The 21,249-nt window shown below is 35.3% G+C and overlaps 1 protein-coding gene across 5 annotated transcripts in view; it reads left to right on the top strand.

The window, feature by feature from the left end:
* Nucleotides 1-21,249, top strand: part of pknox2.L (PBX/knotted 1 homeobox 2 L homeolog) — a 381,764-nt gene that overhangs the window by 231,111 nt on the left and 129,404 nt on the right. For 4 of the 5 annotated variants that reach the window (XM_018225718.2, XM_018225715.2, XM_041569193.1 and 1 more), the window contains one exon: nt 15,392-15,501. The exons of the other annotated variant lie outside the window; for it this stretch is intronic. In XM_018225718.2, coding sequence (XP_018081207.1) covers nt 15,415-15,501 — 87 coding nt within the window. In that variant the 5' untranslated portion in view covers nt 15,392-15,414. The remainder of the gene's footprint in view (nt 1-15,391; nt 15,502-21,249) is intronic. 5 annotated transcript variants of the gene reach the window in all.

Raw genomic sequence — 21,249 nt, 5'->3', positions numbered from 1 at the left:
AAAATGCAGACATTATTATCTTCTGGTAACTTTTAGAGCTGAATTTCAGTTTTTTCAAACCAGAAATTCAGCTCTTCTAGTGCAGATAGCATTTTATTATTACAGAGAAAAATGAAATCATTTTTAAAAATAAAAATAATTTGATTATTCTGGAGTCTATGGGAGACAGTCTTTACGTAATTCTGAGCTTTCTGAATAACGGGTTTCCAGATAATGGATCCCATACCTGTACCAGCATTGCTATATACACATTAGTATGTGTTCTATTGTAGTCACTTCCTTGCTAAAGCTAGATTGTCAAAGAAGTAAAAAAGTCATACAAAATTATTAATCTAGATACAAATATCTATGCAATTCTAATTCAAAATATTCATTTCTAAAAAAAAAACATGCATGGACCTGAAACTACAAAGGTGAACGTATTCCTTATGTCTTTTTTTTAACACTGTGGTGCTATGAAGTCCTTTTTTACATGATTTTTTGCTCTTTGGTATTTGGGTTTATGGCATTTCTTATATAACTAGAGCATAGAGTTGGCATTTAGTTATGTTCACAAATGAAGTTTGGCCTGATGCTGTTTTTAGGCAGCTACCTCAATAATACAATGACCCTGCATATACACCAGATTAGACCAAGCAGATATGCCAGTGTTATTGTGTGTTTCTCACTGAGAGAACTGGGCAAGCTATACAATCAATAAATTCAGTTCATTCCACCCATTCTCTAGCCCAGGGATCCCCAACCTTTTGAACCCATGAGCAACATTCAGAAGTAAAAGGAGTTGGGGAGAAACACAAGCATGGAAAAATGTTCCTGGGGTGCCAAATAGGGGCTTTGATTGGCCATTTAGTAGTTCCTTTGTGGATTGTCAACCTACATTGAGGCTCTGTTTGGCAGTACAACTGTTTTTTAATGCAACTAAAACTTCCCTCCAAGCCTGGAATTCAAAAATAAGCACCTACTTTGAGGCAACTGGGAGCAACATCCAAGGGGTTGGAGAGCAACATGTTGCTCGCGAGCTACTGGTTGGGGATCACTGCTCTAGCCACACAAATTTCAATAGATATTATTGCATTGGGGATGCAATCGCTAAACTGCAACAATGCAATTGTTTATAGACTGAGCAAAACTAAGTTTTGTTTTGTTGTTATGGCAATCACACTGGTGCATTGTAACACCTGTGATAGTAAGTGCACCCTACAGCCTTCTAGATCTAAAGTACATAACTCCCAACTGTCCAGTTTCTAGCGGGAGAATCCTGATTTTGACAGCTCAGCCCACAGTTGTTACTGAAATGTCCCGACTTTCTCTTTGATCTCTGCACAGCCAGAAAAAAGATACAACGTTTCTAAAACCTAATTGGCTTTTGGCAGAGAGTCTAGAATACGTGGCAGGTGCACTTAGATATTTTTGTAACAATTTAAGATAAGCAAAGAAACAATTGTAACAATTTAAGTTAAGCAGGGTTCTTGAGGAAACTGAGACTTGCAGCTTAAAAGGCAATTCACCTTCATTAGCAAAACGGTAATAGCACATAAAAAACACTGAAATGTGTTCAAACTTTAATGTTTTTTTTCATAGAGTAAATATGAAATTCTGTCCTTCAGCAAAATAAGCCATTCAACTTTAAATTTCATATTTGAAGTATAGATACTAAATTGCTCAAAATTGATAAAGCATACAAATAAACAACCACAGACATCAAAAGTTCCATTTTTATTATCAGTTTAGCTTGGTGCATTATGGCTACCTTCAAAACACATTAAATTCGTGCCCTCGCATCCATCCTCTACATGTGTTTATTCATGGTTATGGAAAGTACTTTTCTGTGAATGCTGCAAACACTTATTTAACAGGCACCCTATATGAGTCGTATTATAACAGGATTCATAAAAATAAGAAGACATAAAACTGGATTCATGTCTTTGTCCTTATATTTGTTCTTTCTTAACAAAACATGAGAGTTTTCAGACCAAGCTAAATCCATTTGCTCTGGATCATGCAGTGACTTCCTTCTGAAAGAACACTCTTTAATACATAAAGACATTGTTATAATTATAACACTATATAAAGATGCAAGTGTCCATATACAGGTATGGGACGTGTTATCCAGAATGAAGTGGGACCTGGGGTTTGCCTGATAACAGATCTTTCCGTAATTTGGTCTACTAGAAAATAATGTAAATATTAAATAAACTCAATAGTCTTGTTTTGCTTTCATCAAGGCTTAGTACAAGCTACTGTTTTATTATTACAGAGAAAAAGGGAATTATTTTTCAAAATTTGGATTATTTGGATAAAATGGAGTCTATGGGAAACAGCCTTTATGAAGTTCTGAGCTTTCTGGATAACGGGCTTCCAGATAACTGGCCCCATACATGTATAGGGTTTAAACAATGTCAAAGAAGTATGCACTTGAATTCTGATCCACTTGGGCTTGGAAATATTCCAGCAACAATGATTTTGTAACTCTAAATATAAAATTAGAACAGATCTACTACATGGTTCTTTTCAGCAAACTGTTGGCTTTTTACCCTTTCCAAGGACACTTTATAGAGAAATAATGGCATTTTATCTGCAAGTGTTGATAGTACAGGATCACTGATTTCAAGTGTTCATTCCCAGCATTGGCCTATGTTGGAAAATAGTTTTTAATATATATTATATATTTTTAATATAAAGGAGTATGTCTTTATATATATATATATAAATACAGCTATATGTGTGTGTGTGTGTATATATATATATATATATATATATATATATATATATATATATTTATATATATATATATATATATTGTGACAAGATGAGATGTTCTATGCCCAAGTTTGAGATTACTTTCATTCCTACACAAAGACAAAAATGAGCAAAATTAGGGGAACAACAGTTATTGAATAAGGCACTATAGGGGTTATGTAATAAAAGGCACTAACATTGCCCAGGAGCAGTAACCCATAGCAACCAATCAACAGGTAGCATTTACTGGTCACTTGTTTAAATTCAAACATCTTATTGGTTGCTATGGGTTACTGCTCCTGGGCAAACTTAGTGCCTTTTATTGCATATGGAGGTAAGAGTAACAGCTGTACTTTTTTCTAATAATACATATACTTGTAGTACATGTCACAGTAAGGCCAGCACTACTGTCACATTCAGCTAAATTCATGATTTATTGAGCATGATCTCTAATATAACACTTTTTAACAGGTTGGGAGGGGGTGATATGCACAGTGCTGACATCTGGTGGTAAAATGTGTAAGGAAAATTATTGTAACCGGATACTTATTTACAAAGTCACAAATGTGATTTTGAATAGGACTAAGCTTCTCTTGCAATAAACTCCAGGAGATTGGGGATCTGTATTTGTTTTTTTTCCAAAACAGAATTTTCTTTGTTATTTTAGTCTCCCACCAATGTGTCTAGACTGTAAAAACCATCATCTGTTAGTCTCTAGTAGCCAAGAGGCTGTGAGAAGGGGAGGAGGTGAGGAAAGTTTTAAGTCAGCAAAATGCCTCTTTACCGCATTGATCAAAGTTTAACCTGTGCATAGCCTGAGGCTTACAACTCTGTCATTGGCTCTGAATTATTCTGATTCTGAACATAAACAGGGCCATTTAGTAAGAAGTTGGCCAATTATTTGCAAAGTTTATTTTGCAGTTATGTTATTTCTTAACTTTTTTTACGGACATAAAAGTGATTTTGATTTATTCAGCATTGCATATCTACTAGCCAAAGGAGCCACTGTCCCATAAACTTACACTTCGGGGACAGCAAAGTGAAATATTCTTCAGCATTTACAAGGGAATCATGCTTGCATTGGATTTAATGTTTCATCTCAGCATCACACAGATCTAGTACAGCATTCTGCACTATGATAAAATAATAATAATAATGTATACATGTATATATATATTGCACTTTTGGAGTCTAATTTAAAAAAAAAGACAATCTTTTTGTTCAAACAAATAGCGTGAAATAAAATATCTATCCAGGAAATATGTTATCCAGAAAGTTACAAATTATGGGAAGGCTATCTACCATAGATTTTATTGTAATCAAATAATTGACATTTTTAAAAATGATTTCCTTTTTCTCTGTAATAATAAAAAAGGATCTTGTACTTAATCCGAACTAATCTTTCTTGGAGGCAAACAGTCCTGTTGGGTTTAATTGATAAAATACATTTTCTAGGAGATTTAAGGGATGGAGATCTAAATTACGGAATGACTACTTTTCTGGAAAACCCCAGGTCCTGTGCATTCTGCATAACAGGTCTAATACCTGTATTTAGTCGGATATAATGCTGTGTTACAAATAAATATATATATTTATATTAAATTTTTATATATATATATATATATATATATATATATATATATATATATATATATATATATTATCCAGAAACCCATTATCCAGAATGTTCCAATTACAGAAAGGCCTTCTCTCATAGACTCCATTTTATCGAAATAATCCATAGTTTTAAAATTGATTTCCCTTTTCTCTGTAATAATAAAACAGTACCTTGTACTTGATCGGAAATTAAAGGAGAAGGAAAGGCTAAATTAAGTAAGCTTTACCAGAAAGGAATGCTGCTCTGAGTCCTATGTCAAAAGAAACACAGCATTCCTTCTATTGTGTATACATGGGCTTCTGTATCAGACTTCCTGTTTTCAGCTTAAACCTTCAGGGCTAGGGTTTGAGCATGCTCAGTTTGCTCCTCTCTCCCGCTCCCCCTCCCTTTTCCCCCCTCCCTGCTGTAATCTGAGCCCAAAGCTATGTGAACAGGGAGAGACTCAAGCAGGAAATGATGTCACACCAAGCTAAAATGGCAGCTGCTATCATAAACAAACAGACAGAGCTTCTAGAGCTATTTACTCAGGTATGGTAAAGCATTCTACAGCATAAATATAGTGTTATAGCTTGCACTATTGTGGCTAATCTATTGGCAATAAACTTCAGTAGTTTCCTTCTCCTTTAATCCTTATTGGAAGCAAAACCAGCCTATTGGGTGTGTTTAATGATTTTATAACAGACGTAGGGGCAGATTTATCAAGGGTTGAATTGTATACTTTGACAAGGAATAGTCCAAATTTGATTTGAATTTGAATATTGAAATTTATCATGTACTGTCTCTTTAAAAATTTGACGTCAACCATTCGCCATCTAAAACCTGCTGAATTGCTGTTTTAGCCTATGGGAGACCTCGTAGAACCTATCTGGAGTCAACTGGTGGACTTTGAAAAATCTACGTTTTTTGTGAAAATACTTTGAATCGAATTCGATCGAATACGATCTTACTTTGATTCGAACTATCAAATACAGCCTATTCACCTGAAAAAAGAAACTTCGATTTTTTTAATAAATTTCGGTTGGTGTTTTTTATTTGAGTTTCAAAGTTATGGGAGTTCAAAAAACTGCCATTAATTCGAAATTCGTCCCTTGATTATTCTGCCCCTTAATGTATGAAGATCCAAATCACGGAAAGATCCCTTATCTGGAAAACCTTAGGTCCCAAGCATTCTGGATAGCAGGTCCCATATATATATATATATATATATATATATATATATATATATATATATATATATATATATATATATATATAACCAAAGAAATGGTGCACTCCGTAGACAAAATTAATACCTGGGTGCTAGGATGGGAAATAAGCAGTGGAAAAAGGATTGTGGCACTCACAGGGTTTTAGTGAAAAAACAAAAAAACGTGATCTTCGTCAGGAGCAAAAACAAACATATATAATGACCAGCCCCTCTATAGCAAAATCCACAGTATGGAAGGAATCCACACAACTGCAGCAGTTTCTGTGTCTACTGTAATCATCTGTTAATATTTAACAACTGAAAAAGCACTGTTCTGAAACTAAAGAGCCATGAGTCAGTAGTCAAATGGTAATTTCACCTTCATATGATTAGCTACAGTATAAGTGCTAGATAGGTATCAGCTTTCCGCTTACAACAGCACCAAGGAAACCCCACAGTCATTACTAAGGTGCCCATAGTGTCTGTGTCTCTGCAGCACAAAAATATTTCTATTTGCAGACATGATGTCAGAGAGTGTCGGCATGCAGCCAAAAACAAGCACATTTTTTACGGAATTCATACTGATATACTCAAGTTGGATTTTTAAAGCAACAATGCCATCTTACTATGTTACAAACCCCATGTTGCTTACTATCCCCGCTATGAAACTGGAGGATCTGTCAGAATTCTTTATATAATAGGCTATATGGAAACTGGCATAACATATTGGATTCATAGCTCTTATTAGTGCATATTCTAGAATCTTAGCTTGCAAAGAGGAAATGAATACTCTCCGCGTTTTAATACTCAGTCTAAATGAGTGTGATGACAGCAGCAACCTTCTTCCTGAAATTTATGGTAATATGCAAAGCAGTATTTTCTTTTCTGTTTGATTATGAATCTTGATCCAGCAGAGTTGTGACTTCACGTTCAATTTCCTTCTTTATTATTTCAGCCATGGATTTGCTGTAATTCTGGTGTGCTGTGTGCACTAGGGCCTCCTAGATGTTTCGCTTCCCAATAAAACAAACAGATGCCATTATCCCTGCTTGGTGTATGTTGCCCTCACTTTACAAACAATCTCCATTAATTGCGTTCACGTCACCTGCAGTTTGTGACAGGGTTTAATGTTCTTCTCCTGTAGGCATAGTCAAGAAAATAGTGGAATTAAATGTCTTACCCACCTCTTATATAAAAATAATGCAGGCACTTTACCTGGCTGTTCAAGTGGTTTTTTTTTTCTTATATCTTCAGAGCCCCACAGTGTTGATTTCTTTGAAAAGCAACTAGCTACTGTTTGTATTTTATTGTAATCCAATGCCAATTGGGTACAAATAAAATTTCACAGTATTTCTTCATCTGTCATATGTACTTCTTATTACAACATATATGCTTTAAGCATATTATATATTTTAGCAAACATAAGGGTCGAATATCGAGGGTTAATTAACCCTCAATATTCGACCGTCCAAATAAAATCCTTCAACTTCGAATATTGAAGGATTTTGCGCTATTCCTACGATCGAACGATTGAAGGAATAATCGTTCGATCGAACAATTAAATGCTCTGAATCGAACGATTCGAAGGATTTTAATCCATCGATCGAAGGATATTCCTTTGATCAGAAAATTGTTAGGAAGCCTATGGGGACCTTCCCCATAGGCTAACATTGGCCTTGGTAGGTTTTAGGTGGCGAACTAGGGGGTCGAAGAAATTTTTAAAGAAGCAGTACTTCGACTATTGAATGGTCGAATAGTCGACCGATTTTTAGTTTGAATCGAAGTCGAAGGTCGAAGTAGCCCATTCGATGGTCGAAGTAGCCATATTCGACCATTCGAAATTCAAACTATTTTTCCTCTATTCCTTCACTCAAACTAAGTAAATGGGCCCCTAAAAGTCTGTCACACTAAAAAAAGTTTCCATGGACAAAAGTTGAGAATAGGGATGTCGCGGACTGTTCGCCGGCGAACTTGTTCACGCGAACATCGGCTGTTCGCGTCCGCCGCAAGTTCGCGAACGTCGCGCGACGTTCGCCAATAGGCGTTCGCGTCAAAATCGTTCGACCATTCGACCATTCGAGCGCTAAAATCGAAGGATTTTCGTTCGAATCGAACGATCGAAGCATTGGATCGAATGAAATCATTCGATCCAATGGCTTCGATCGTTCGACTCGAACGAAAATCGTTCGATCGAACGATTACAATCCTTCGATCGTTCGAATCGAACGATTTTCGGATGATCGAAGTTCGCGAACAGTTCGCGAACTGTTCGCAAATTTTGCCGGTGTTCGCGAACGGCGTTCGCGAACACATCGGCGGCGGTTCGCTACATCCCTAGTTGAGAATAGCCACAACACTTCATATTTTTAGTGACCAAAGTTCTCACCAGTCTTAATAAGACTACTGTTCATGTCTAAAACCTTAAAACCTTTATAAGATTAGGGTAATTATTTTGGGGGAAAAAAGACATTAAAAATGTCCGAATCATAGGGGTTTATTTACTAAAATACGAATGGATCTTATTAAAAAAAACACAGCCAAACTCCCATGCCTCATTTGACCTCATTTATTAATAAAAAAACAAATTTTTTAGAATTTGGAAAAAACCCGATACAATTGTTACGAAAACCCGAATCGTATGATTTTTTTTAGTTTATCTCCCGAAAAGCTCAGTATTTTCAAGTTTTAGCCTGAAAACCCTAAGATTATTGGTCTAAATTCAGTGCAGACCACAATATCTTCCGTTTGGGAAAGGGACCTCTGTCATTAACTTATACAGGACTTCGACAGCTCTGAGAGGGCAGATTTTCGGATTTAAGCTTTCTGCAGCATTGAGGTATAATAGATTCCAAAAAATTTTTTTTTTTTCCCCGAAATGCCCAACCAGATAAATTCATGGTTTAGTAAATAACCCCCATAATGCTATAGTAAATACAGTCTACATAGCATAATACTATTGAAACCATTGTAAAGAGGGCAGCATGATGCTGCAATAGATACAACTATTGATTGGCAGCACTGGGGTCCTATGTTCACTTCCAGCCATAGCATGAAATTTGTATGATATGTATGATAATTCACTGTAATATAAATGTTTTTCCTAAAACCTCAGTACTCTTTCATTACAATGGGACATTTCTGAATTTTTGACCTCAGTTATCACTTGTCTCATGTAAAGGTCTTTTCCCCAAAATCAAAGCATTGCCATAAAACCCGTTTGCCAATAATAAGAATTGGGGAAAGAGAAAAAAAACATATTTTTGGAACTGATCTGACTATGCCAGCCCTTCAGTGTTTTAGGCTTAGGTTCAAGGCCTACTACTGCAGGACAGAGATTTCCCCAAACCTCTTCTCTAGTAACAATGAGAGTAATGTTTCTGGCTATAAATAGTTATGTTAGAGTCCATGCCTGCTTCATATTTCTGCGTGACTAACATATATTTGTTGAGGCGCATTAACTAATTTTAACAGATGTATAAACCACCTGTTTTCTTTGTTACCACATCAGTCATTCTTTTTCCAGATCCCTTAGTTTGTTGATACAAATGGTATGCAACATTAAAGTCACAAAAACATCAAATGACATTATTTATTTATGACACAATTGTGTCTTTCTTTTTCCAGTGCCATGTTTGTGTTTCTTATACATATATACTGTATTTTTTTTTTCTTTTATTCCCAGCTGTGTTTTATTTATACCCTGCTCAATTTTCCAAATCTGAAGTTTCCTTAACTCTTTACCGAATGCTAGAAACAGTGTCTGACCCACACTGTGGTAGCAGTGCAGCCCGAACAGTGAATACTGTGTAAGCATCTGGGTTATACTTGGCCACAGTACAGCCAAAAGTTCCCACTGAGAGGAAGTTGCTCTCGCCTTGCTTTGGCTAGGCCAAAAACGCCTTGAGTGTTCACAATTAGACTTTGTTTATATTCCTCAGGAGGGACAGCCTGCCTCTGTTACCAGCCTTGGAGGATGCATCTCCAAAGCACACACTAGTCAATTAACTACAAGTCAGGATTAACCCTTTGCTACCCCACAAAACAACAGTGTCATTAATGGAATGTTAATTGGTCTAATGGGTTTAATGTCAACAAGTTTTAATGAGTTCAGATATAATGAGCTCATTATTTTTCAAGCCTGCTTTTCAAAGAATACATTAGTATTATCATCATAACAGTGGATGCTCAGACTTAGATACAAAGTGTTCTAGGTAGAGGGATTGCAAGGCAGCTGCTAGAATCTGGGTAACACAATGCAGACTGTGCACTCACAGTATGGATCATGTTTCATTAAAAATGAAATTCTCAATTCTGTATTGTATTGTAGAGGCAGGAGGTAAGTTTGACTGGACCTCTACAATTGTTCTTTAAATATTGTTACCTATAGATAAATTGAAGGGACATCGGGCACTGGGTCTCAGTATCATCAGCACTATATACATCTGCTTCAACACACAGGAATTATATTTTATTATTGCTCCGAGGCCTGCTCTGTCTGTATTAGTGTTCTAAGGACAGATTAATCAAATTGTAAAATTAGTGTACACCACAGGAAAATTCTGCCATTCCTATGGAATTTTTAGAGGGTTATTTATCAGTTGGTGAACTCTAACTTTAATGCACTTCTAAAAACCCCATTGGACTGAATAGAGAATGGCAGAATTCTGTAGTGAGCTCTAATTTCATACTTTGATAAATCTGCTGCATAGTATCTTGTTCTAGTCTTGCACTTTATTGGCATGTGTCATCAACGGAGCCATGTAGTGGAGCACTTGGTGTTTGTGATTGGGATCACACCTAGCAATTGCTTCTGTTCCCCATGACTATTGATTTAGACAGCCTGTACTCAGCAATACTATATATATGGCATAGCATGTGTATTGCAACATAAATACAATCTAAATATGACTCAGATAACTACAATTTTTGTGTTCTAAAGTAAGGCAGAGTTGGCCCTGGTCCAGTAATACATACCATTCAATCAGTAGTTTATTCTAATTGTATCTGACTAGCAAAAGCTACCTGCTAATTTGTTGCTCTGGGTTATTGGACTGAAGCAAACTACTGTACTATATAATTAAATCTGTGTATTACATATCAGCACTTTATTTCATTTGTACATTTCTCTACAATTGTTAAATACTGTTTAGTGAACATGGTTTGTGTAAGTAGTGTTCAACAGACCCAGTGCAAGTGCATATGGATCTGGGGTTCAGTAGCGTTAAGTGTTTTTAATGATGCATTCATAGGCACAAGCTATGGCAGTTATCACTGAAAGAAAACAGATCTGTTTAAGAATGGCTTCAAAAAGTGTTCCAACAATACATCGGCTCATGACACATTTCCTAAGAGTTTCATGAGACTGCAGGTGCTTTTATTCAGGTCATGAAACTCTCAGGCAAAGTTTATAATGGGGGTACATCATCTTTACAGTCCACAAGTTTCATTCATTTTAATAGTACATGATGACAACACTAAGCACTATTTATAAAGGTATATTTTACAGGATATTCATGGCTTTTGGGTATTATGACTGGATTGTTGCTCAAACCTAATGTTTTCCAGCTTCCTTACTGTGGCAGGGCTAGGTCTGTATTGCTCCTTTCTGTTTACAGCTTTTTGTGCTCCATTTATAAAAGCACACTGTATCTCAGGCCTGAGAAACCGCCATAAAATCACTTTATTATGATGTCAGAAAATGGGTGGGGGTGGCATTGAAAAGAAAATAGTGCATTTAACTGTGTAATGTGTGAATAGTAGATGATGCCGGGACTGCTAACAGAAAGCACTTGCTGCTTCTTAGGATGTGTTTTATAAGCAATAAATACTGTACATAATGCACATTAGTATCCAGGCAATGATATTGATATTTATGCTTTAATCCATGTTTTATGGAGCAGTTTCTGTAGGCCCCTGCCCTGCAGACTCCTTATTTATCAACACTTTTTTACCCTGTAAAGTGCATAAAAGAATAATTATGATTAGATTATTTACATAGATTAGCGAATATATTTTATCTAGCAAAAAGATTTACCTGCATGGTAAAAGGACATTCTGATCAAATGTTTCACTGCCATCCATAGTATAGTATATAAATTCAGTACACATTCAGTATCACTCTTTTTAGGTCAGTCTCTCTGTACGTTTAGCAATATTTTCTGTGAATAAAAGTAGGGGATGCCAGTAGCAGGGCTGATTGCCAGATGCGGCCACAGAAGAAAGCAACAGGCCTCCAAGTTGGCAGAGCTTCAATGTTGACAGCACACTTCGTATTTCAAACAGCAGCTAGTAGTCGTATTTTTTCACCTAAGATCTAAAATTTGAATAAAAGTCCATATAATTAAACAACTATGTTGTGATGGGGGACAATGTATGAACGGCGTTCTCATTTAGAGCATGTGTTCAAGAATAATGTCCCATAGCTGTTTTACTCTGTCTCTATCAGAGTAATTCTTCCCTGCATTCGTACTATACAGTCACCTTCTCCAAAATGCCAACGTATAAATTCTATAAAATGATATCAGACTTTTACTGCATAGAAATTAGTATCATTTGCACATACTTTACCAGACAGGCATATTGAAAGGCTCAGTTGAAGAAAATAGGCAAAGCATTCATTTTGAATTGTCTATGCAGTTTTTATTTCCTAACAAAACGTTTCAGCAAAACAAATCACAAGTCATTGCTCATCTCTACATAGAAGCATTGTGTAATGATGTATATGATAGTATATGATAGCACTAAAAATGTTTTTCAGTTGACAGTGTTTAATTCATTTACCCACTACCAATGCAATTTAGAAAGCGGCACTCTTGATTTTAAAATGGCTCTATTGAAAGAGCGTGTACAATTACTGTACAGTATGTTACTGGCTCTACACTCTCGCAGTTCATAAAATCAGTTTATTAGTTTATTTCCTTCCAGTTTTATCCAGTTTTATGTCCAGTAATCAGTTTTTTGGACAATGGTTCTGTAATCCTTTAGTCTAAGACAACAGCTGAGAATTACATTTCTACAGCACCGTAGTTAGTAAATGAATTGCTCAATATTACGCAGGAAGGAAGGGCGCAGCTGATAAGTTGAAATCTTGATTCAGTAAATATACTTTTTTATTGAGTCAAAGAAATTTTACAAGCAATTAGGGAATTAATGATTCACACGTGCATTGCTAGCACAAGACTTTGGATAAAACTAAGCATATGAAAATGTGCAATGCAATAAAACTGGGTAAAAAAAGTGATTGCAACATAATAAAGCAAATACTAATAAAGTAGTAATGATGCCTTTTAAGTAATTATTTCCGTCTGCGTTGATCTGTAGGAAGCCATTGAAAGCAGGCTATATTTATTTGTTGTCTGAAACAGCAGGTTTTTTATTAAATAAAAGTGCTTTTTGTTCTTGATTTTCACAAATATTGCAGCTCTTAATTTTCGCACTAAATAAAATATGCAGTTTACTGTTACTTTTAATACACTGTCAAGCTGTATAAGTTGGTTAAAACGCAACATAATGATTCTGTGTATTTAAATTGTGTATGGGAAGACATGCTTTACTTAGTTTATATTATCTCTTTATAAGTTGACTTTCAAAAGTGGCCATATGCACTATAATGTTGGCTCTAGCTTATTACATAGAAACACCTTTACTGATACAGTTAATTATGGCTTCTCTCTGATGAGTGCCACAGCTAGGCCTGTATATTTCCACTGCCATTTCTTTTTAATTTACCATAACCTAGATAATGTTTTACCTTTCAGATCCTTTTTAAACTGGATTATGACACTACAGGGTGACTAAGGTCTGCAGGAAGTAATAAGAAAGATTGTGACCAATAAAGTATGGAAGCTTAAGAAAAACTTCAATTGCTTTTCAAATGTTAGGGAAAACAATAAGGAGTTGGATGGCTTTTTAGCAAGTGAGGGAATACAGGTTTATGGCAGACAGCTCATAGTACAAGTTGATCCAGGGAGAAGTCTGATTGCTATTTTGGAATCAGTAAGGAATTTTCCCCCTTCTGAGGCAAATTGGAGAGGCTTCAGATGGGTTGTTTTTGCCTTCCTCTGGATCAACTAGCAGTTAGGCAGGTTAAAAAAAAGTTAAAAGGTTTAACTTGATGGACGTGTGTCTTTTTTCAACCTAACTTACTATGTTACTATGTATACACTCAAAGGGAAAGCTATAGGTTCTTAAAAGTACAGGACACAATTATAGATGCCTCCACCTAACATTGGACACATTTTATATGTATAGAATGAGCAGGCTGCACAAAAGCTTAGACAATAAGGGGGTTATATAGTGAATAATTTTATAAGTTACCGAGGAGTTCCACGACCATTTAAAAAAGTTTTTCTACAGGTCACGGAACTCCGAGGTGACTTCTAATATCCTCTTATTTTGCAACAGGGGGTAGTTTATTTATTATAATACATGACATCACTAAGCTCCGATTATAATCAATGACATCACTAAGCACCATTTATAAGGATACAATTTACTGGATAGTCATGGCTCTTGTGTATTATACAGTATAACAATAATAAGTTACAACGTTTGTACCCGGTCTTGTAACCCCCAGCAATCAGCAGCAACAATCATTTACTGGTCATGCATTTTAAGGTAAATATATTGGTTGCTGTGAGTGACTAGACCTGATGCAAACTTAGTCAATGATATAACATTAACCTCTAATTAGGTTTTCCAACAGTAATGTAATGGAAGGAATGTTCTGTATACCACACACCATTTCATGGAATGTTGTCAGAACTGAACCTCTGCCCTATCTCCTTCTATGATAACCCTTGCCATTACCCAACCAATATACTGATTCAATGTACAAGCATTGCCTATCATTAGCTTATATCTTTAAAATGTAATTTTCATATTTTATTTTATTTTATTTTTATATTTTATAATCATATTTTACTTGTATCCTACTTACTCCCTAACTACAAGGGATTTGATTCTGAACTGTGACATACATATAGGGAGTGAAACATCAGGATTTTAACCTCTCTGCTAATTGTTTATGAGATGCACCATTTCCTTTAGAAAACCAGTTATGTATACACAAGCTAATGCAATCAATTACCGTGAGAACTAAACTGTTATTAAAATGTGCCAGTTCAAGTATGCATCCATGGGCATCTCCTGCAGAATGGAATAAAAAGATGTTTGTCAGATAATATGGCATTTAACAGTAGAAATCTGATCGCTGATATGTTCCCTAATTGTGTTGAATATTTGGATGGGTTTCCAGTGGCAAGTTAGGCTTTTGTAAAGAGAAATTTGCCTATGATACAATGTATATAAATTGCACTCCAGCTAATGTAGTGTTAAGCTGGGGAGAATTGGTGTCACATATAAAGAGGCATCCATTATGCATCTGAACTGTGATGAAATAATTGGATTTCATGCAATTTATTGAACTATATTAATTTGTCCAGTATCATAATACACAAGAGTAAACATTTGCATTGTGTACAGGCAATTAGTTTCAAGACCATAACATACTGCTAGTTAGTTAAATATTGCTGTGTTTCTTCTAGTTAGTTATACATTGTTGTGTCTTCACTTCCTGTCTTTACAATTAAGTTAAATGACTCTCCAACCGAACTTAGTTTGCATTATTATTTTTTGTCTTCCAACTTTATGGGTTCGCATGATGCATCATTAAAAGCCTGATTCTTTCCCCACAATTTTCAAATTATCACTATGCCACAAAATGTGTATCACATTATCTGATATAGATCAGTAATTCAATTGTAAATTCATTATAAAACCAGTTAATTTCAGTTGTAATGACAGATTATATATCTTTTAATCCAGATGAACTTTCTCCACTTTAACAGGGCTCTAGATGTGAATCAATCCCATGATGCAACATGTGTCCCCTGCACCAGCTCTGACAATGATGGCCACCCAGAGTGTGCCCCCACCCCCTTACCAAGAAAGTCAGCAGGTGAGTGCAGACAAGCTTAAAGGACAAGGCTTGCTAATAAGGTTTTAACGGCAGCTTTTCCTTAATCAAGCGACAGGCACTGTCTAATTATTTAGCTGCAATAGTAGGCCTGTCTGCATATGCACTTGGTAGGGGTTTTACAAAATACATAGGCTTTGATTCTTTCTTAGATTTGAATCTTACAAAATAAGCTGACTTCCCTCTGTGTTTCATTTAATGTTTAATTTCCGAGTAACTATTTCATATTTTATCAGTTAGTGCACTTTTAAACTTCTCAGTAGGATACTATAAAAATTTTATGTACATTTCAACCATTTTCATGTTCCTGTGCTATTAGTAGTTTGTTTATGCAAATGCAAGCCATCTCATGTTTTGCCTGTTTGTTTACTATGTAAAATGTGCTGTGACATAGTGGGAATGATATGATTACTATTAACCATTAGGAATACACAGTGTCGCCATTAGTTGTACAGTATTAGCCTCCTTCATCTCCTCATCAGGCTCCCCCCTAAAGAAACAAATATACCTGAAGCAACACACGGATTGTGGATTGTTATTTAGAAAGTCACTCCTTGATCTAAATCTAAAATAATTCTGTCCCTGACTGGGTAATATTAATTGTTCCAGTGACATATTTATATGCTTCTCAGATTTTACCTTAATCAAATCCAGTTTGTGATTCTATTATAATCCCTTTTATATTATCAGATTTTATTTGAAGCTTGTTGTCTCTTTTATCCATTGCATAGCCTTTTAGTTCTTCCTCTACTTTAGCTCTCAGCTGTGGATTCTGGGCAATTGGCATTGTTGTCAATAAAAGATAGGGTAGCCCATGAGTACAACCTGCTTTCTTGAATAATAATTATTTAGTTTGGTTTATTTTGGGTATTGTAGGAGTAAGGGGCTTCTTAAACTAAGACAGAAGGAATTAATAGCTGAATAGACCAACGGTAATGCTGGGAAGCCAAGAACAGCTTACAAAGGTTTGTTCATTGTTGGTAGAAAGATGGTGGATGCCTGTGAAAGTCAAACAAGAATGTTGAAGGATTGGACATTTTAGGTTAATCAAGTTAAGAGGCAAACCTTACCAACTAACCCCAGTTCTATAGCAATATCAGATTGCAAACTTTACCAACTAACCTCAGTTATCAGATTGTATGGAGCAATGCTTGCCTTGATATTCAGTAAGTGGATAGCCAACACTGTTAATTAAGAATTTCCCTTCAAGTAGTGTTATCAAAAAAACAATAATTTGCTTAGATAATATTGGATCATTGTAGGTATTTTGAAATGACCAACATGCTGAGTCATCCCATAAGGATGTTTTTGTTACAGAGAACAATGTAGTAATACTGTAAATGCTGTGATCCAGAATGCATATCTAGAATCACTGACATAAAGAAAGATAGGATTGCTTGGAGTTTATTGGTTTTTAAAGATATGCTGTATACACTCTTTGGTAACAACATCCTTGCATGTGTGTATGTAAGAGCTGGCAAACATGGTCTAAAAATAAGCACATTTATTAAAATTACTGCTATAAACAATGATCTTACTTACAAAATCCGGGAGGAAAAATACATAGATAAACCTGAATAAAAATCTTTTCTGCCAATGTTACTGGTCAGTAATCCATCATTTGTGTACATTTCAGATAATGCAGTATATTTTGGCAATAATGATAGGGCATATGGGATATACAGAGAGTGCATAAATGCATTTCACCTTGCAAAAAATTTGTAATGAAGGGATTTTAGCTCAGAGTACAATAAGGGAATTATCTATGGGTTATCCAATTTATGCAGAGCAATACTGAAAACTTAAACCCCTGGGAACCTAAATAAATGAATCCTCATGAATTTCAGAAATATAATTTAGTATGCTAACACACCCTGCTGTGGAGGCTGAATAACATGGCCATGTTTTTATTTTGCTGGTAAATTGCATTAATATTCCGTTTTTATTCGCCGTCTACCAAATAAGACGCTTTCTGAAGAGAATAGATAATGGCAAATATTTAGAAATTATGCTGTAAAAACAAAGCTGCAAATGAAACAAAAGTAATAGTTCATATGGGGGGTATTAAAGAAGATTTATACTCAAGGGTGAATATAGCACTAAAGCAAACTTTCACCTCTAAAGGGGCAAAGTGGTGGGAAAAAAACAGTTTACAAAATTAAAATTAAATCAGCAAATGCGAACAGATTTTGCAATGTACAATATTGAAATCTGTTTTTAGGATGGCTTTATTAACTTCTTCCATCATCTGTGTGGGCTAGAGATCATGCCCTGGTAAATATGTGTCTTTACAAAACATTAAACACTGTCTACATCTTCTCTAGGTACTTTTTCTCTTATTAACTCACAGGGTTAAATTAAGGGATGGCTAATATTTAAAAAATCTAATTTATGGCTTCTTCCTACCACACATTCATTTTTGAGGAAAACCCTGTCAATTTAATATTTCTACCCCTCATCAATTATATGTCTCTTCTGTACTTTGTTAAACTCTTGGCTGCACTGTTCATCTTTTAAAAGGCATTGTTGATCTTCTGTATGTACTATTGTAAACCTTTGCTTGAGTTTTTATATTGTTGTCAAATCTGTCATCTTTCGACTTGCTGACATGGTGGATATCAGTGAAAAAAATACCCATAGGCATTAAAAGCTAAAAAGGCAGTGCTCATATAAAAAGTTCTTTGCTTGTGTGTTTCCAGGGTAATGGTGCATTGCAATGTGTCTTTCAGTATTGTGAACAATACTGTTCATAAAATAAAAAGCTGTTATGATGTTGCAAAAAGAGATGTTCAAGCAACACAATGTTTGAACCTTTAATATATGATTAAAAAAGACTAAAAAGGAAAAATATAACGTGTCTATTTGGAAACTTGCAAAGACTAAACAATTTGTCATTCATTATTCTAGCTACTGTATACGCAAAGAAGTACACTTTCAGAGGACATATGGAGGAATGTAATGAAAGTTGGTAATGGAAAAATATTTGCAATGCAAAAGATTTCCTTTGTTCAAACGTAATATAGCTTTTGTGAACCCGGGAAACTGTTTAGTGACCACTTCTGACAGTGGAAAAAAGATTGCAAATTTTTATAGTTTGCCCTAACAAAACTTCTTACTGCAAAAGTTGTGTTTGATCCAAAAGATTACGACAAAAACACTTCTTGAAAGTGCGCAATGTGCAATTAAAATTTGCAATGCAATAACAGTCTAATGAGGAATATTACATTGTGAAATGCAAATTTTAATTCTTATTTGTGTACATTTTTCTCTCTTTGTGACTTTTATTACATTGCCCCCATAACCTATTAAAGACAACAGCTAGAGGCCCGTTTAATAAAGGTCAAATTTCAAATTCATGTGAATTTTTTTTACTCAAATTCGAATATACTCGAAATTTGATTGGGAGGTTATTTAAGAAAAAATGTGAAGTCTAAAACTCGAACGAATATTACCAACTCAAAAACTAGAATCGAATTCGAATTGAATTAGACTAAACTCGAATCCAGTTTTTTCTCTGAAAAAAAACTGGAATATCAGGAATGCTATTAACATCTTCAGATGGGACCTCTCCCATTGGCTTATACATGAACTTGGCAGGTTTTAGGTGGCGAATAGTTGAATTTCAAATTATTCCCAGGATAAAGGTTTGATAAATCTTGAATTTCAAAATCGAATTGAGTTTGGATTATTCACAATTTGAATTTGTGAGTTTTGACCAAAAAAGAACAAACCAAAAATTCAAATTTGAATTTACTACTCGACCCTTGATAAATCTGCCCCCTAGTGTACATGAAATCTTTACACGGGGGAATGGGAAACAAGGGTCCAGGTTGTGTTTATTTAGGATAAAAATGTCTCTGTTGTTTTAGAAACATATGAAACATATGCCAAATTCAAGTGAATTTATGTGAATTAACACAATAATGTGACAAGGTCTACTTTTCACTGTTTGCTTGATTTCATACACACCTTTATTCAATGCCATTCCTTGCCATCATCCGTATGATCACAAAAATGAAAATGTAGTATAAGCTTCATCATACAGAAAAAAGAGACTTTCTAAATAAAATTAATTAAATATTCTGTTCTGTTTCTGAAATAATTGAAATGAATCTTCGCTATCCATCTCGGCATCTGTTTCTCTTCATTTTGTCTTCATGCAGAAGTTGACAGATCCAATCTATCTTTTTGGGGGAACTCCCTTTTCTATCAGATGTATTAGACCTTACTCCAGCACAAATACAATCTAAAAGAGTGAGCTCTAATATGTATAGGCAAATACTAGGCAAAAGGATCACCCCTAAAGGCTGCATTGGACCCAACTGTCATTCAAAATCAGACTCCTGACTCCTGCATGCAGAGAGAATGCTGAGAGAGAGATAGTGAAGAGTAACAATGATTATTTCAGAATTTTTAATAGATTATATTTATAAATTTTCAGTATGATTAAATTTAAATTGAATTGATAGGTGAAATAAAGTTTTATGTTTCACCCTTGATTTCAAAATCTTTGCACTGCTGATTATAAAATGATTTATTTTACTCTCTCCACGTGTGTTAAATGAACTTGCCATACAAATCTGAAGCAAGCTCACAAATGGATCAGCTTGCCAAGCTTTGGCATTTCCTAGGGCCTTAGTAGAGGGGTGGGGGAAGAGCAAGCTAACAGAGATAAGGCGACCCTGTCACATTATTGTGGTAATTCTCTCCTTGGAGGGTTGCAGAAGAATAGGCCTATGAAACACAGCTGTTCTCCCCCTGACACTGGTTAATGCATAAAAGTAATCCACCCTTATCTGCCCTTTTCTAATGCAGCCTCTGTTGCGTATACAAAAATAATGCACATTATGATTTCATGTTAACAGAAATCAGGGGTGGTGCAAATGAATACTAAATATCACAGCAGGTTCACAGATTATTCTGTGTTACATTCAAAAATGGGCATAATAGGGTCCAGTAGGACATAAAAGGATTCCAACTCAATTTTCAAGCTTGAATATCCATTTTATTCCATGATGAAGAATTAAGACATCTCATTTTGGTAACTTGGATATGATCTATATGATGGATAGATCTAATATATAGGTCTAATATAATTATGTATGCAATTCAAGGGCTCAACATCTTTTTCAGTTGTACTGGGGACTGAAATTCTTATCAAGCAAGATAAGTAATAATGATGATAACGAAAAATTAGTGAAACTGTCGCATTTTTTTTTTGCTGGAAAGATCTGTGAAACTGCACAATTGAAGTTAGGGTGTTTTTAGTATTTCACTTTTTCTTCCCATATTGCCAATTTCTTCCAAACATGGCTCACAGACAGCTCCTTAAGCTGGCAATAGACGCAATGATTTGATTGTATGAATCTCCGTTTCATACAATTTTCGGGCCGTGTGTGGAGTGTACCGTCATTTTTTGTGCCATGGCGATAAGTTGTTTAGACGATCGGACAGGTTAGGAAATTTCTGTCGGCTACCGATAATATCTCTGCATGTATCGCTGATCTGTCACCAGCTTTGTCGGACATAACTTTTGTACAATTGCTGTTAGGGGCAGAACATTGTCTGATCTGTTCTTTTACTACTTTTTTTAATCTCAATGGTAAGTGGCAGGTCGGGAAATGGCACAGACTGATTGTTCGTAAATCTGCATGTCTATGCATGCCTTTAGATAGACAAGAGGAGGGCTGGAGAGGTCTTTGATAGGTTGATGTGGAAGGCAAGAGGTGC

This window comes from Xenopus laevis, chromosome 7L (genome assembly GCF_017654675.1).
Source record: "Xenopus laevis strain J_2021 chromosome 7L, Xenopus_laevis_v10.1, whole genome shotgun sequence".
NCBI classification, from domain to species: Eukaryota; Metazoa; Chordata; class Amphibia; order Anura; family Pipidae; genus Xenopus; species Xenopus laevis.
Note: the sequence above shows the minus strand (reverse complement) of the source record. Positions and strands in the feature narration are given on the sequence as shown.